Source organism: Abramis brama (genome assembly GCF_963993115.1).
Source record: "Abramis brama genome assembly, chromosome: 18".
In the NCBI taxonomy this organism is placed as follows: domain Eukaryota; kingdom Metazoa; phylum Chordata; class Actinopteri; order Cypriniformes; family Leuciscidae; genus Abramis; species Abramis brama.
Genome location: NC_139980.1, coordinates 22,069,119 through 22,088,505, shown reverse-complemented (window position 1 = coordinate 22,088,505; position 19,387 = coordinate 22,069,119). Strand labels below are relative to the sequence as shown.

The 19,387-nt window shown below is 43.0% G+C and overlaps 1 protein-coding gene across 1 annotated transcript; it reads left to right on the top strand.

The window, feature by feature from the left end:
• The first annotated feature begins 4,973 nt into the window (after positions 1–4,973).
• LOC311069052 (uncharacterized protein) lies at positions 4,974–6,102 on the top strand. Its single transcript, XM_084091973.1, has 2 exons — positions 4,974–5,323; positions 5,399–6,102. Exon 2 carries the CDS (start codon positions 5,428–5,430, stop codon positions 6,028–6,030), a length of 603 nt encoding a protein of 200 aa, XP_083948099.1. The 5' UTR covers positions 4,974–5,323; positions 5,399–5,427; the 3' UTR covers positions 6,031–6,102.
• Positions 6,103–19,387: the final 13,285 nt, after the last annotated feature.

The window sequence follows — 19,387 nt, the reverse complement described above, 5'->3', positions numbered from 1 at the left end:
TTATAGGGGAAGCCGAGCTTCCCTTGCAGTCTTAAAGAAATCCCCACTGGTGTGTGTGTGTGTGTCTATGCGCGCGTTCTCTCTGTCTGACATCCCTCAGTACAGTGAAAGTGATAATGTTGTATATCTCACACAAATAATATAAATGAAATGGTTATAAAAAAATATACTGAAACCAATTGTTTCAGATAAAGAAAAAGAACCAAATCCATCGGTATGTTTATAGAGCTGAAGCGCCTATTTTCACACAAGCTTTTTGACCTGCTCCAAGAAATAGTTCGTGTCTGTATGCGTGTTTCTGTGTGTGTATGTGTGTGTGTGCGCGACAGCTGCCAGTAAATTGTGTACCACCGTCAAACATAATCTCTTTAAAATATACTGCTAATGAAACCATCGGTATCTCATGGCCAGACCCGTCAAAAACATGCTACTCCTGCTTTGACATACGACGGTCGAATGTGTGGAAGACCGGCACCAACTTTGATGGATTGCGACAAGTTCATGACCTGTTCTAATTCCATGAATTTTACCGTTCCATGAATGGAACTTTGGCTCCATCTAGTGGTCATTTTTTACATTTTTTTCATATAGTCACCTGTATAAATGCAATTTGATGGGGTGTGTGTGGCATCATTTGCTCCAAAACTTTTTCGGACGACTCTCCAAGACAATCACTTGCCCAAAAACTTTTCGGACGACTCTCCAAGACAATGGACAAAAGTGAGTATTTTCTCATTTCATGCTAAGCTGTTTTAAATCCTATTACAATTATAATTTATTAGTGTTTTAAACATGGATCATCTGCCGTAACGGAATTTATATTTTTTCATATAAATTATGCTATGGTGTTTTATCGGTTGTAACTGATGCTGTTTTAAACCGTATTACAATTCACCATTGTTTTAAAATTTCTGTGATTAAATTCAGTATATATACGTCTGCCATATTTTGCCACCCCTCAAAAATTCCTGCCCCCCTCTCGCCACCCCATAAATATTTTTCTAGATCCGCCCCTGCTGCGGCGCGAAGGCGGCCCGACACATTAACTGTAATTATGAGCCCGAGCCCGATTTAAACCCGACCATTTTTTAATATGTGGGTCGTTATAACCAGGGGTGGCGCCAGGGAAGGAGAGATGAAGCAAAGATGAAGTTGACGATCGCCATCTCCGTAGTGAATGCGCATATATGGAGAAATGCATTTTGAATTTGAGTTTCGTTTAAAGACAGGGTGCCGAAACTCAGCTTGTGCCTCACAGATTTGAGAAATATAGGCTATCTATTACAGAAAGCTTGAAATGTCTACTTTTAAACGAAAATATTCAAACCAAAATAAATAGGCTACTCTCTGATTATCCATATGAAATGTGCATTTCTCTCTACAGCGACACAGAAAACACCAGTTTATTACTAAACAAATAAATGTCTCCTTGCTAATTTAGACACATTCATAATCATTACTTTAACCGGTTCTTTGTGGCAAGCTTTATGCGTGCGGTCATAACGCTTATTATCCTGTACCAGCCTATTTAAGTAATTAAATTAATATAAAGGGGCGATTTGTCCACAAATGGCTTAAATGAACAACTACTAGTCGACTAGAAAAAAAAAATTAGTCGGAGGCAGCCCTCCACATATTTTCGATCCAGCAGGCCATTCTGGGTTGAGCGAGCGACCCTGCGGAATGAGTGAGCGGAGCGGAATATTCAGAAATGCGCTCTCCGCTCACGAGCTCTGATCGGAACAAACCCGATCCTCACTGTCTGCTGAACTTGCGCAGAAACATCAAAATAGACATAGCCATCTTTTTTAAAACTAAACATTTAGACTATTTTAGTACAAATTATGAGCTTATTGACGATTTTTTTTATAATTCTTGACAAAATTAGAATATATTAAGATTTTTAGTTTTTTTAGTTTTGGGTGCGCCGAAAACTAACGCCGTGCCTGGCCCCCACGGAAGAAAATTTTGAAAAATAACCCCTGAAATGATGACTTCTGGTGAATATTGTGGAAACTAATTGATACATTTAAATATATTTCATACATTATAGCATATTATAATACAACTTATTAGGCCTATATATTTATAGAATAGCAAAGTAGGCCTAATCAATATACAAGACTGAACCACATAGATGTGAAATATAAAGGCTATCATTTTTACATTTCCCACTGTTGTCACTTGTCGTCATCGTTGCTACGATACGTGACTCACCATGACTGAAACGACCAATTAAAAGGGGATTCTCTGATGATGTTCCAAGATGTTAAAAACGCTACGCTGATCATAGACAAACAGGGGGAGAAATTAGTATATGTTACCGCACCGTAGGTTTTTTTTTTTTTCTTAGCATACAAATGTCTTCGTTCATATAGTCTGTCTGACATAGGCTATATTAGAAGCTATAATGTGTCTGTCATGGATTTGCACTGAATTTATTCTCAAAAATACGGAACAAAGTGCGTTCCGTATCAGTTCAATACGGAACAAGACTTTTATGTGTCAAATACGGAACGATTCCGTATTATACGGAACGGTTGGCAACCCTAGAAGCTCCGTCTCTCCAGTCGGGCTGCAAGACACTGCGTACTGCAGACAGATGCACTGTGCTGCCTGCCCTGCTGCCACTGGTGAAATTTCATTTTCGCGGGGTCGCTGCCGTGCTAGTGATGGGTGAAACCATTGTGAGGGGGAGGGGATTCTAATTGGCGATTTCTGTTTGAGAGGAGTTTGTTGCGGGTCTCCTTGGCCTTCAACGTGTAGGCTATGAACATAAAATATACTTAAAAAATATTATCTGATTTATAAATGGGGTGGCAACAGGGGTGGCAAGACTGTATCCCAGGGGTGGCAGCTGCCACCCTAGATCCGCCACTGCGCCGCAGGACCTCTAGACGCGCGTAAACGCGTCTTTACATTGACTTAACATTGAAATCACTCGCGCCAGACACTCAAGAGTGAGTGAGTAATCAAAAAACCTTTGCTTTAGCCTCAATTGAGTAAAACACCGTATGTGTAACTTCGGCCATTCTCAGTGGTGTGACTGGGACACTAACTCTGCTTGTCATCATAGAAACAGATAATCAGACTGTGATGTTTATTCCCGCTTCAGTAATATGCTGAATATGCGGCGTAAAAAAAGACCTGCAACCATCTCGCAAGTGTTGATAGGCTATTACTCGTGAGGTGTAAGTTAACCAATCATATAGCGCCGTGGGCGGGACATTGAGCAAGTCTGCAGAGTGGCTGCGGAGCCAGTCAAAGTAGCGCATTTTAAAATAAAATGGACTTTAATCAAACCACGGATCCGTGATAAGTTTTGTGATCCGCCTCGCCACCAGTGTAGTAGCACTGATCACCTTGAGGGGGGGATAAATTTATCCCCACCGGGGATAAAAATAATTAAGCAGAGGCAGGGATACATTGACCAGAAAGGGGGAAATCCCACGCATCCCCCCGGCAAATCGCACCCTGAATATTCATAAAGTATGCTATGCTGTTTTATTTTATCTGCTGATAGAGATTTTTTAACTACTATATTCATAAAGTATGTTATGCTGTTTTATTTTATCTGCTGATAGAGATATTTTAACTACTATATTCATTTATCACAAATTATGATTATGCCACGATGTTTTATTTGTCTTAATATCAGCGCATCTATTGCGCAATCAGCGCTAGACTGTTTTGTATGAAAAAATACTTTTATTTTGAAAACACGTGGCTTCCCTCGGCTTTTATTTTGAAAAGACGCTGGCATCCTGTTGTTACATGTGGCTTAGCTTTTAGCTGCTAATAATGCTACAATTCAGTTTGCTATGTATATGCTTTCAGAAAAACAATTCTGCCTACATTAAATCGACGTTTTGCCGCGCGTTATCCGTTTATCATGTATTAACACGGCATCTCGGACCTGTTAGCGCTCCCAGTTAGGAATGCATGGGTTCTAGCTTAGCACGATGTGCTAGTTGCTAACTGCTCTTAAATCGGATCGATGTCTTGTATCAAACTAGTTTCCCCAACGCATCTGATTCACAAGACAGATCGATTTGTTTTGATATAATTTGGTAGAATATTTTAAAACATAAAAGTTTGTTTTAGTCACTTTCTTAAACACACCATGTTATGGATACACGAGCCAACTAGCTCTCCGGCACCACCTGATGCCCCGGAGTGTAAACTACATCATGTTTTGGTGAAATTGTGGCCCCTAGAGGTTCGGAGTAGATATGACAGGCTGTTATAGTGAAATTGCGCCCTCTGCTGAGTCTGGCTGATATGACAGTCTGTCAAGATGAAATTGCCCCTAGCGTATCGGAGTGGTATGACAGTCTGTCAAGATGAAATTGCCCCTAGCGTATCGGAGTGGTATAACAGTCTGTCAAGATGAAATTGCCTCTAGTGCATCGGAGTGGTATAACAGTCTGATTTTTTGCCACAGTCTGTCTGTGTTTTTGCCACAGTCTGTGTCTGTGTGTCTGTGTGTGTGTCAGTGTCTGTGTATGTGTGTGTGTGTGTGTGTGTTCCATTAAGTATATAAAACAGTTCACCATCTGTTTTCAAGCATAACAGGTTTTTTTATATTTTTTATCCCAGGTTCAAATATTGAGCAGAATGCCTTTGACGCCATTAATACATGTAAGTACGTATTAACTATTCTTTTTATAAATTAAAATGAACGTATTTTAATTTTGTCTTTTTATAAATTAAATTGAAATCATTTTAATTTTGTATTTTTTAATTCACAGTGGCCGCTCGGGCGATTGATCCAGACAGCGCAGCCGATGGTAAAACAAGATCCATCTCCAACGTTTTTTGTGCTTATGAGAAATCTAATGTTTAGATTTCTTTTATGTTTGAGAAATCTAATTTTATTTTTAGATTTTATACAATTTATCACCCAACCCGGCTTCGAGACGGTCATCGATCTCACGCAAGATGGCAATGAAGATCCCACCGTCAACGTAACAGAATAGACCCCACGCCCTACCTGATCCCGCTCCGACGCATGTCGAGAGTCAATTAGTCTCTGGATCCAGCGACGAACCACTTCCTGGACCCAGCGGTGAACCAGCAAGAAAGAAGACTAGAAAAACGGATCGTCCTACCTCACCGGTCAGTCCTGGACCAAGCGGCGAACCACCAAGAAAGACTTATCGTTTTACAGCGGTGGTCCGACCTGAACCGAGCGGCGAACTACCAAGAAAGACTTATCGTTTTACCCCGGCGATCAGTCCTGAGAGCCCTCCAGACAGCAAAACTGTTTGTCTGACGCCACCAAGCAGTCCCCCGACCAGTCCTGAGACCGCGCTGTTTTATGGTAAGACTATCTACATTATTTGCATTTAAACTCCGAGGAGTCATGCCATTAAGATTTTTTCTTTTTTACACGCAGCAGACTCGAGTAGTAGCCATGAGGATGACATGACTACCTGGGATACGCCTCAACTCAATGCTTGGGAACAGAGTTCTTGGACGAGCGAGCGTGGCGAGGTGTCAACCACCAACGCGGGTCAAACACCGTATCCTTCTCACTCACCGTCGTCAGAAGAAGTAGAAGTGGAAGAAGTGCCGGCGCCTCAGTCGGTTGATGAACCATGCGATGATGTTCCTCTGACGCATAGGCTCATTAATTCAATAGAGGCATTAGGCCAAGAGTTTCGTGACGCGCAGGTTGACATAAACAACAAATACATTGAGCTGAGAGACGTACAAGATGATATTAACAACAGATTGACTGCACTGCACAGTGAGTCTCGTGACAGACAAATCGAAACCCATAGCAGATTAGACGCATTGCGCGGTGAGCTCCGTGCCTATCACCTCGAGACACGCAGCCGATTCGATTTGCAGGATCGCTTTATTCAGGATCTGGCCAATGAAATATTCCGTCGCGTCAATGCTATGAGATCAACGATTGAACAGCAGTTTGATAGAAATGATCGCATGGTGAGCGAATACCATCAGGAATTGGTGCTCATTATTCATCACCTTATTCTCACCATCATAGATGAGATGACAGAGTAAAATTGAATATAGATGTATTCCGAGTAATTCTTATATTGCACGTTTGCTATGATTTTTTACACTCTATGATTTTGTAATATTTCATGTATACTTTGTTTATCCTTTTTTATACTCTGATTTTGTAATATTTCATGTATGCTTTTTTATACTCTGATTTTGTAATATTTCATGTATCCTTTTTTATACTCTGATTTTGTAATATGTCATGTATCCTTTTTTATACTCTGATTTTGTAATAGTTCATGTATGCTTTTTATTCTCTGATATTGTAATAGTTCATGTATGCTTGTTTTAACCTATAGCCTGTGATTTTGTAATAGTGTGTGTTTTGGTCTGAAATCTAAAAATGGACGGGTCAGACGACACAGACTTCTGCCAATCAGACCAATCCTCCACAGAACTGTCGCCGGACAAGATTGAAATGTTAAGTATACTGCCGGCAGGGTTCTCAAGTTTTATCAAAAGCTTGGAGTGAGATCACATGCGGTTAGGGGAGGAGCCCTAATGGAGCCCCGCCCCCGCCTGTCCCCGCCCCCAATTTTACCCATTGTTCATAATTAACCAGCACAAATTGAAATGATAACAATTGGTAAATCTGATAAATGACAGAGCAATTCATCACATCAAATATAATATTTAATGTTATATTTCAAATTACAAATATACAAAAATATAACAAATTGCTCCAAACAGTTTGGAAAAACAAATCTTTTTGCATTTTGAATGTGTCTAGTCGAAATGGTATAATGATTTATTGTGTGCTCGGACATTGTGAACAAATTACATATTAGAGTATTAAGGTGTGTGTTTGTGTGTGTGTACACAAGAGCAGGGCTGGACTGGGACATTCTCACTGTGTCATTTTGACACAGTTTATAGTGTCTGCTTTAAGGGCCTGTTTCACGCTATTTCTCTGCACATTCCTTGCGTTTCTTCTCCATCTCGCTGACTATTTTGACAGATACACACGGACACTGCTGCACGCTCGCTCACTCGTTTAAAGTTGTGATTGGGCCAGCCCAGTGTCAATCAAGAAAAGAACCAATGGGCCGCTGATCTACGTGTTTCATGGGCTGGTCTGTCAGAAAAAAAAACTACTTTTTTTGACCAATGCATTACCAGCACAAACCCAGCGCGTTCGCGCAATGTTGTTGGTTACCTAGTAACGAACGTACTTTGTGTGCGTGCGCCTCGTACACAACGTTATATAAAGCTTGCAGGACAACTTGGTTGGTATTGCTTTTTCAGCGTGAGAAATACATGGTGTGGCGTGTGAGCGTGTGAACTGGTTGAATTGCGTGTGTCTCACGGCCAATGCGTGAGACTTGAGAACCCTGCTGCCGGATTCTTTAGAACAGTATTTGTTTAATCTAGAATCTTCACAATCCCCTGCTATTTTGGATCTTTTTGAATTAGCTGTAAATCCAAATATGAATTTGTTTGATCCTCTGCTAAGCCTAGACAACGATCCCGTGTTACAATATGGCGGTGTTTTAACCAGCCCACCACACAGCATGTACCGACCCTGACGGTAATGATACTTCACAACCACCCGCATCAGGTAATGTCGACCCTACTACACAGACCCTACTACACAGACCCTTAAGCCGCACGACCATTGACAGGTTGATTCGCGAGGGTGGGGACGTTAACGGATATCATGTTTTACCACGACCTCGTTTCAATAGCGTGACGTTGAGAAGGACTACGAATCTGAGAGAGATTAACTCTACAGATTTGGCCTCTTATCACACCCGCTTACACAACATGCTCAGTGGAATTTTGCTAGAGAATTCGACCACAATGCTCCCTTGATCAATATTACATTGACGGCTCCCAGTTTACAGACGCCCGTTAGCGGGATTTTAACCCCCGGTAATAATTACAACGTGGATGGGTTTATGGATCAAATCGAAAAAGTTTTACAGAGCAACGACCGGTTTTATTATTATTATTTAGCCACGGTAATATTGTAAATAATAAACAATAATAAACAATTTTCTGGGAAAAGGGGAGGGCTGGACGGACCAAAACAAAGAAATAAACAAAAAGGACCCCACCCCTAACCTATACTAATCCCCAATAAAATAAGAAAATAAATAAAATAAATACAATCCCTATCTGGCACACGATCAAGGTGCCCTAACCAAACTTACAGCTGGTGGTCCGCCCAGGTCTAGCTGGTGTTTCTAGACAGAGGAAGTATACCTATGGGTGATGTATGTATGTATACCCCGGGGTAGCTCTAAATCTACTCCCCAACTCCCTATAAACAACAGAGAAAAAAAAATAGTTAGTACAAATTATAAGAATGCACAAACACACAAGTGCTCCGTCCTGCTACTACAAGTTCCAAAAATGGAACACAAGTTAGGTTTACTAACACACAAAAACAGTTTAAAACTATTCTCAAATGTTTTAATCAAAAATGTCAGAAAACCAAACACACACACACACAGGGTACAAACCAAACCAAAAGCAGGAACAGAGAGAAAGAACTGATCTAAAACTGAGCTTTTTAAAGAGCCCAGCCAGCTGCAGCCACTGATGAGTGGGCGGAGTTCCAAGTCCCAATCAGCCGTTGAACCACCAATCAGCTGCCGGAACAGTCACAGAAGCCATCTTACCTGGTAGAAAAACACAAACACACAAACCACAAGCAATACCAGAACAAAATGACTATAAAACGAACCCAGAACTCTGGGGACGTAACAACCGCCATTCAAAACAGCGTCGGCTTCTCAATCCAAGACCGAATCGGTCTCAGCGACATAGCCTCGTTTGAACGAGCGCTAGACATTAAAATCGTCGTATTTCACAGATCTAACGCCATGGTCTTAGAAACGTACAAAAATTCTGACGAACCCCATCCAAAAACGGTCTTCCTGTATCTCCACAACGACCATTACTACATGATAACGAATTTGATGGCATTCATCGGTTCGGATTACGTGTGTCCATTTTGCTACAAATCTTACAGCAACCGCAGAAACCATCGATGTAAGCACGTCTGCAACATCTGTTTTGACGCCGAATGTTACATGTTCCCTGTAAGAATCATACATTGCCCCGATTGTTTGCGTTACTGTAAATCGGCTTATTGTTTCGAAATGCATAAAAAAACCCCGCCTCCCGGTCAGGAATACCCCGCCTGTGATATGATCAAATACTGCAAACTATGTAACAGACGTTATGACGTTAAACCGGGCAACAAGAAAACCAAACACATATGTGCCCCGGACAAATGCGTGCATTGTCGAGATCGTCTGACGGACGATGGGGAACATCAATGCTTCATACAGCCTCTAGAGCCTAAGAACCGTGTGAGAAATACATCTTCTACGATTTTGAAACGCGTTACGAAAATGGTAGGCACGTGGCTAATTTTGCGCCATCACATTCAAAGGGAAGAAATTTACTGCTCACGGTACGGACTGCATCGCTAAGCTAATCAAGCGCTTCAGACAACCCCGATATAAAGGCTACTGCTTCATCGCTCATTACGCCTCCAGATTCGACGCCTTTCTAATCCTCGAGTATTTTTGCAAATCAGGGATCGCGATTGAGATCATAATGCAAGGGTGCAAATTACTCTTGATGTACGATGATGCAATTGCCCAGCGATATATCGATAGCTACTCATTTTTCCCATTCGCTCTCGCCAAAATGCCCGCGGCGTTAGACTTAACGACGACTGAAAAAGGCTACTTTCCCCATCTTTTCAACAAGATGGAAAATGAGAACTATGTCGGACCATACCCCGACAAAAAGTTCTACAACTACGATAACATGTCGGATAAAGACCGAGAAAAGTTTGATGCGTGGTACAGCACAGTGAAGGGCAAGTTCTTTAACTTCAAGAAAGAACTGTACGCCTACGGCGTTAACGACGTCGTCTTATTACGCGAAGGGTGTATGAAATACAGAGAGTCTTTCTTACACTGCACCCAACTCGACCCTTTTGGATTCACGACGCTCGCCAGCTGCGCGATGGGGGTCTTCAAAACACATTATCTCGCCAGAAACACGCGCGCCCTGACGCATAACAGAGCGTACGTCCATCAGAATAAGTCCTACTCAAGCGGTTCGATCGAATGGCTCGAGTATGTAAAAAAGACTCGAAACGTGGACGTTCACCACGCCGTAAACCACGGCGAAGTATCGATCGGTAAGTACTTTTTAGACGGCTACTACGATCAGGACGGTGTCAGGCACGGCTTAGAAACCGTGGGTGCATCTTCCACGGACACTGCTGTCGCTTTGAACCCCATCAGACGCACCCCCTGTCCGGAGTACCCTATGGGGTTCTCAGGAACCAGTTTGACGATAAGGTTGAAATTCTCCGGAACGCGTACGGTTTGCAAATCGAGGTTCTTTGGGAATGCGAATGGAACCGGATGAAAAAGACCAATCCCTCCGTGATAGAATTAATGGCCAATTATTCTGCCCCAGAGAGATTGAATCCTCGAGACGCGCTGTACGGAGGCCGAACGAATGCCTATAAACTTTATCACAAAGTGACCGGTGAAAGTTTGTACCCGTTTTGTCAGGCGAGGAAAAGCTACCCGATTGAACACCCCCAAATCATTTTCACAGATTTCGAACCGATTGAAAATTATTACGGACTTATCAAAGCCACCGTGTACCCTCCCCGCAACTTACTGCACCCGGTTCTCCCTTACAGATGCCAAGGAAAACTCATGTTTCCGCTATGTAGAACCTGCGCTCACGACCAAAACCAGACCGCGAGCTGCACCCACACGGACCAGGAAAGATCGCTCTCGGGCTGTTGGGTCAGTATCGAGCTTTTAAAAGCCATCGAGAAGGGCTATGTGGTAGCCAAGATAGACGAGGTTTGGCATTTTCCACAGTGGTCAGACACGTTGTTTGCCGAATACGTAAAAACGTTCTTGTGTTTGAAACAACAAGCGTCTGGGTACCCTTCGAATGTCGTCACGGATGCAGAGAAAGAGGCTTACATTCGTGACTATTTTGAAAAAGAGGGCATTCAACTCGACCCGGAAAAAATCAAGTACAATGCCGCCCAAAGGGCAATCACTAAATTAATTCTGAATAGTTTGTGGGGACACTTACCTCAAATGATTCTGGTGAGCGACCCCGAAGATTTCACCAGAATTGTTTTTGGCAATACCGACACGTTGACGTATTTCTCATTCATCTCAGATGATGTAGCTCTCGTCCAGCATAAACCCGACAAAGAGGATGTTTGCAAGGCGCGCGATGTCAATGTTTTTCTAGGCGCTTTCACTACCGCGCACGCCCGACTGGAATTGTACGAATTGATGGACAGACTAGGCGACCGTCTGCTATACTCTGACACAGACAGCGTCGTATTTGTGTCTAGGGACGGCGACTGGGAGCCTCCTCTGGGTGATCATTTAGGGGAGCTGACGAGCGAGTTAGACCACGATGACCATATAACAGTTTTTTGCTCGAGTGGTCCCAAATCGTATGGTTTTGAGATGGCCAAAGGTAAAGTTTCCATGAAAGCTAAGGGTATAACTCTGAATGCTAAAAATTCCCAAGCTATCTGTCTCGAATCCCTGATTGGTCTGGTTGACAGCTATGTGACGTCTCATGATAGACCCAAATACATCCTAGCTCAGACGGAAAACATTGTGAGGAATAAAAAGTCTCTCACATTGCACAACAAATCAGTCATTAAAAGGTTTAAGGTGGTCTACAATAAACGTAGGCTTCTAACAGATTACAGTACACTTCCTTATGGCTACTGATCAGATGATGATGCACAGAGGGTCTCAGGATGTGTCCAATTTTGATTTCAGACTTCAACACCCTTTCAGCTGCGTTGTATCTGGGCCGTCAAATTCCGGAAAGTCTTATTTTGTAAAACTTTTGTTTTAATGGTTTGTTTTAAGGTTTGAATATCATTTCCAAGAAAATTGAAAACATTGTTTGGTTGTATGATTGCTGGCAAACTTTGTATGATGATTTACTTCAATTGTATGACATTAAATTTATACAAGGAATACTCCAGAGTCTGAATGATGATGATTTACTGCCTGTTACCACCGCTAATCTTCTCGTGGTCGACGATCTCATGGAGCAAGCTAGCGCTAACGTTGAACTCCAACGTGTTTTCACGCAATATTGCCTTGGATTGCTTTCCGACCGACAAGTGGTTTATATCCCGAAAAAAAGAAGAACGTGATACATCGTCATGTCCGCCAGACTTTGTAAGCATCTGCCGGTGTTAAAACTGCTACATAAAGCCACTCCTAAACAACGACGCCTTATTTTACAATCGGCGTCCGACGAATTCATTTTAACGCTCTGCGAAGTGGCTCTAAACATCCTATATGGTACCATTCCGGTCAACAGGCAGCAGTGCCAAAAACTGAAAAAGAGAAAAGCGCATATTACATTTGTAGCCAATAAAAAAATTGGCCTTCAACCAGAAGGGCGGGTTCCTGTTACCACTCCTAAGCGTGGCTGTACCCTTTCTCTCGAGCTTGATAGCAAATCGATAAGATGGAGTATGCCGAGAAGATGTATTTAGTCCCTCACCATCAACTGGATAAGATCAAGAGTGAAAATGTGCGCGAGAACATTCAACAGACCGTGGAGACCGATTTGGATGACGCCATAAGAAATATTTTACGCCGCACCGATTTGAATCCTTGCGAAAAAGCCAAACTTTACACCCATACACTGAGCAGGTTTTTGGCCATCGTTAAACAAGGGGATCGTGAGAGCAGTGTTTTAACGCTTTCGCTACCCAATACTGATCCCGGTCATAAAGATGAACCACCGACTGCTGCTAATGCTGAAGACGATAAAGCTGAGGGGGCTGTTGTCGACGAAGTTCTGAAGAACGTACCTTCGAGAAGTGTGAAAAACAGCAGATACATATTAGACAAGATGTCTAAAGTTAAAGGACTAAGCGCGTGGAACGAATCGGGGGAGTTTGTGTTCAGAGGTAAAGTCGTACAAGGTTCACACATGGTCGATTTGTTAAAAAATGTTACGGCCCAGCAAAACGTTAGGGATGACCGGAGACCTCCAGGATGGTCAGAGTTTCTACGCGCCTTTGCCGAATTAAACATCCCTTTTTCTACGGTGCCGAATCAACAGGTCAGACGCGCGATTAACTCTCTAAAGAGTAAACCTGTAGAGCCCCCATCACCTCCTGATAGACCTTATAAAAAAAAGACCCAGAGATATTCACCTCGCTTGGCTCCGCAGTTCGGAGACTCAGCTCTAAAGAGTAAACCTGTAGAACCCCCATCACCACCTGTTAGACCTTATAAAAAAAAGGCACGGAGATATTCACCTCGCTTGGCTCCAGATTTTGAAGACTCGCCGTTTAAATCATCGGCTATCGGCCGAGGGCAATGGCTGGAAATGTAACGACTCCTTAGATTTTGTGTGAGCATTAATATGTATCTTATGATTAAATAAATAAAAGACGATAAGAAATATAATGGTTTAAGCTTTTTTATTTATACGTCAAACATGTCTGCACGCACTGAATACAGGATAACATTTTATCATTACAAACATTCGGTCTTAATCTCTTCACAAAGAGGGACACCATTTTATCATTTTTAATATAATCATCGGTGTATAGTTTCATCACGTGGTTATGTCGTGACCTCTGGCTAAATGATATGGAAAAAACACACAGTGCTGTCCACAGGTGTCCGATGAATAATCCTGGACGCGTCTGTCGGAATATAATACGTCAACGTCGTTGACGGCTAGAAAGTTACTGATGCTGATTGGAAAGCGGGGGCTGTTGGGAGGATTGCCGAAGCTGTCGAAAAAACAAGCGCTCCCCTCTTGGGCTAAATAAACGGCGATCCAATGCTCTCCCAGCAATCGAGCCAGCTGGGTATTAATGACGCAGAACGACGGTAAGATCCTCAACGTTTTTTTGGGTAGTTGATCGCTCGGTAGAACGCTGAGAAAATGAGTCCTGCACGTCATTTTATCCAAGATAGCTATGAGTTGTAGCGTGTTCATCTCTCAATAGTGATCGATCAGTACGGTTAGACACTTCAATGAGGCTGTCGAATACGGCGTAAATGATTAAATGAATGGTATTCGGCAGCGCTTGTCTGAAACGAGCTTCGACTCTGATATTCCGGGACTTGATGAGGGAAATGTGCTGTCCGCAGTCTTCATCCGGCGTCAGGATAAATGCGTAAAGCGTGTATCCGTTCAGGTAATCATTCCTGTCGATAGGGAGCGGTCGATCTTTAAGGTGTCTCCCGGTCGGTGAAAATAGATTCCAGCGTATCTTTACCGTAGTTGAGCAGACTTTCGATGATGCAGCGACACGGATAAGTTCCGGAGCTTTGCGAAATCAGGCGGTCACCAAGGGTTACGTCGACTTGTGAAAACATAGTAGCTGCCAGGTAGTTTATTGGACCCACCGTTGCCGGGTGGGGAATGTCGTCTTCGTCAGGCTCTTTGATTTTCACCCGTAGATAGATCATCGTGTTATTGAGATCCACATAATCATCGCCGTTGCCGGTGATAAAAAACTCCAATGGTGCAGAGTCCGATATGGCCGATAATGGGGCTACTTCTAAATAGCCGTTTTTCTCAATAGCGGTCTGCGTCAGTGGGACCGTAAATAGGTCCAACTCGGACTTGATGCATTCTCCCGACATGCGGTGCAATAACGCCATGTTAGAAAATGGTTTTTCCGACTCTCTTGATCGACGCGTTTCGACTAACAGACTTCTTACGCTTTCTACGTACGACTGAGCGTTTCTTTGGTCCAAGTGTTGTTTTCTTTTTTCCCCACTGACCACGCCTCCTCACACCCGGTGGTTTAGACATCCTCTTACGGGCCATGACCATCAGACCTGATCCGTCTTGAGCTTTATCGTTATGCGAACGCGTCAATACGTTTGAGACGACGTCGGATACTATATTTTTAGCGGCCGATTTTAGGTGGGGTTTCGCAATGCTAAATCCTCTTTTTAACAGAGGTATAGCCATCCTGAACAGGCCTCTGAAAAGACCCCCTAAGCCTGCTCCATACATAACCCCTCCCCCGGCATAGCCCGGCAAACCCCCGCCGGCCTGATTTCGGTAGTAGCTGACATAGTCCGCGGTCTCTCCGGGTCTATAATAAACCATTTTTTGGTTTAAAGTGTAGTTTTACGATGACTTTCCCGTAAGAAAATGGTACTTTGTGGTTTTGATCATCCTTCAACTCTATGGTGATGTCGGTGATGTGATCCTTGCTGATCGATGCGTAGTGGGGGGTGTCGTATCTAGCAATGACCGCGTCGTTGCTTTTACCAGTTATATGTACGCATCTCAAAAGGGGAACGTAAGAATCACCGACCGCTTGATATTGGATAATGCCTGTGTAAACGTACATTGTGTAGAACCCCGCGTTGATATCGCATTGATGAGGGGCGTACATGATGACGTTTGCGGTAAAATCGGGTTTTTTATGATAGTTTAAACCTCCGAGAGGTTTTAGCGTCATTCCTAAAATAGTGGCGAGTCTCCCCCGAAAACTCACTGAAATGTTGGGTTTCGCGGTCAGAAAAACAGTTTTGTAATTCGTCGTGATTCAATACGGCCACTGGTGCCATAAGTTGATTTATAGCACGGAGGATCGCACAAATGTTTGCGTAGTAACCCCCGCTTATGTATAATTTCGCAATATTAGAAAAACCAATATCTGAGTCTTTGGAGGACTTGCTATCCGGGGGTTCCGGGGCCGTATGTAGGATGAAATGACCATCTTCGTCATTAAAGTTGTACCAACTTCTGGGATATTCGATTTCGGCGAGTCCGACTTCCCATTGTCTTTTCAAGTCTATAGCTTTTGCCAGTCTGGTTGTATAGGAGGATATGCGATTTTCAGGATAAACCGACCTAGATGCATTGCACGGTAACGTGACGTAGAACCCGTGGTTGTCCATGGCGGTCCTTCGCTCTTATGATCTCATCCGTTAAACGTCGGGGTGTTTTAAGTCCACCAGAGTTTTTTTTATCTATGTAACTATTAAATTTTGAAGGCCATCCTAGCCATTTCACTAAAACAAGCGTGGATTTCCCTTGTCTTTTCTGACCTAAAATCTTTTCCACCTTAAAAGATTTGTTTTTACTCACAATTATTTTTTGCAACTCTTTTTCATAAAAAAAAATCCTCGATGACATCACCATCATAATCGGTGATACTGTAGACTGGGGGTTGTCGCGGAATACACGCGGATATGGTGAAAAATTCCTCCGTGTAGTTCTGCTCATAACCTTTGGCAAACGGACCTCTCACTTTAGAAATCCTGACGACGTCGCCGACTTTGAAATTAAATACGGGTCTCTCGGTCTTCTTTATATCACCGTACAAGTTTTGAAACACTTGACCCTCGTTTACTTTGTCGACGTCCACGGGTCTCATTCAGATACTTCGGTGATGGCTGGTGTTGTACCCCTGCATAATGTCTTGTAAGACATCTATGTATCGTCGGGAATTTGTAGCCGTTAAAAATCTCCACATACGACTTTTTAACGTTCTATTAAATCGTTCCACGACGCTGGCTTTCAAATCGGTAGCGGTAGCGAAATGATTAATGTCGTGCTTTTTCATTACATCTTGAAATTGTTTGTTAAAAAATTCCTTTCCCTGATCCGTCTGCAATTTCTGCGGCACACGACCCTCTTCGAGTATAGACTCGAACGCTCTAGTAACTCCGCTCTAGGCGCCGCTCTTATTCTTCAACACACGAGCCCAGGCGTACTTGCTAAATACGTCTATGCACGTCAGCAGATATTTATTACCGTCATTATCCTTGGCGTAAGCGATCATGTCGACGAGATCGGCCTGGAACTGCGTATCGACCCCGTACACGACCACTCTATTTCGTTTGTATTTTATAGGCGCTGTTTTGTGTAATGTGTAAGCATCCTCACCAGCCAGCCATTCTGAAACCTGTTTATCACTTAGACGGACCCCGCTGTCTTTTAATCGGTTTTTACCCCCTAAAGAGCCGGGGTTGTAGGGCGTATAATAAGCCTCTTTCATGAGCTCCGTCATGCTGCCGTTTCAACCGCTGCAAAAGAATAACTCGTACAAGTGGTTTGAATCAATCTTTTATTAAAAAAACGTTACAAGATACATGCGCAGTAAGTAAACAAAGTAAACATGGATATGATGTTACATACACATACCAAGTAAAATGAATATAAGATGAATATAAAAAAATACATACTATAAGTAAAAATGGATAAATGATGTTAATAAAACACTAAGTAAAAATAGATATAATAGAAGATAGTAAACATGGATATAAAACAACACTCTAAGTAAAATGGATATAATAAATTGAATATAATAATTTTAGTACAACAAAATCTAAGTAAAATTGAATATAACGATGTTAGTACAAAATATAGTACAATTGGATATAATGACGTTACATGCAGAGTCTAAGTAAAATGGATATAATAGAATATATAACTGCGATGTTACAGGATACAAAATCTAAGTAAAAAAATGGATAGTAAAAAGTAATAATGACGTCAGTGGTAATCTAACCAGAAAAGAAAATCGCGGCAGGACATCATGTTTTTGTCTAGGATGTAATCAACGTACATTTCGACAATTTTGTCGACGTTTTTAATCACTTCGACAATTTTGACAGCGTCGTCCTCATCATCAGAGTCATATTCTTTTGATTTCTTTGCCAGCTCGGTACAGACATCCACCACATACGTACAAGTACAGAGCAGATCGGTGATCCCGAGCGGACGTTGTGATTCACACAGCATATCTAGAACCTCTTTTATCATTACATCGGGTGGATCGTTACCGTCAACACATTTGTCCGTCATATAGTCCCATGAACTAGCCAGTCCTCTTATATACACCATATTTTTCTTGAGATTTGCCTCGCGCACAGTGTCATGACACGAAGTATCGGGGTGGGATGCGTCCGAAATAATCTTGTTCATGAGATCAGTCATCTGGTCTCTGTAATGCTCTTTAAACAATAATTCCATACACCACTTTAGGCTACAGGCTGCACCCATGTCGGAGGTGGTTTGGTCACTGGCCATTCACTATTGGAAGATTTTCCCAGAGATCAACGACGTCGTAGACTATTTCCTTGCAGGGTCTGTCCAGAAGTCTCGCCCTGATTTCTTCTACCTTAGCGGCGATGAATGGTTCGTCTTTTAATTCATGCAGAATAGTCCCGACTGTTCCTTGAATACGATGGGGTTGAGATTTTAACCCACACCGCTCCAGGAGGGTAGTGATGATGGAATGAAAAGAGGGTTTAAACAGCTTGCCTGAAAGTTCGTCAAAGTGTGTGTCGAAGTAGTAGTTGGGAGGGTCAAACAGACAGGAATGTTGCAGCTGGCTAGGATGGTTAATCGCACAGCCCTCGCATTCGTCCTTCTGCTTGTCGTTGATGAGATGTTGCAGCAAAACCACAGTCGCGGCTTTTATGATTTTGAATCCGACGTCACTGAAACATCCGTCTGTGACGTCGAAGACATGATTGGAATGAGGCAGTGTCCGGTCGATTGTAGATGCGTTGTGCGATTCCCGATCGTTATGGAGCCTGAAACTTTTGTCTGCCCCGTGGGGACAGTCGCGCTCGATGCCCAAATCCAAGTCTTTGTCGGGCTTAATATTGTTACACGGACTAGTGGTCTTTTGCGATTCCAGGTCTTTGCGAGGGTTGATGAGGTAAGTCAGGTTGCGAGATCCATGTTTTTTGTCGGATGGTGACGGTGGTGGTGAAGGTTTAGTGCAACCGCAGTCGCACTCGATCTCCGGATCCCAGTCTAAGCTACGTTTGATAGTTTTAGTCAGACCCCAGTCGTTTTGGAGGTCCGAGGGTTCAGGGCTGATAATGTTGCCAGGAGCCCAATCGTTTTCAAAGCACGATTCCAAGTATATGCGACGTTTGATCGTTTTAGCCGAGGCCCAGTCGTTGTGGAGGCCCGATGGTCCGCAGGCGTCAGTCAGAGTATGGAGGGTTGTGTCGTCGTTGGGAGGGTCGAGAATGCTGCCGAAAGAGATACCGCAGCTGCACACATGATCGGGTTCTGAAGTGCCGTCTTCAGCCATGGTTTATAAATGCTGCTTGGGAGGGTCTGGTCGCTGTAATTTATGATCGCTGTAGAAAAGGGGGTGGGGACGTTGGAGCGCTTCAGCCTTGATTTATATACGGCGCTTGACAAGGTCCGACCGCCGAGCTTTATGATGGCTGTAGTGAATGGGCGGGGACGGCAGAGCGTATGTGCTGCTCCGCGCACATCTCTCAGGGTGGAACAGCTGCACTTTAATTTTGTTGTATCCGTCATGCATGTCGCACCATTTGAACATTTTGTT

Excerpts from the sequence above, each read along its gene's own strand:
- LOC311069052 (XM_084091973.1), top strand. The coding sequence starts at position 5,428 with ATGACTACCTGGGATACGCCTCAACTCAATGCTTGGGAACAGAGTTCT.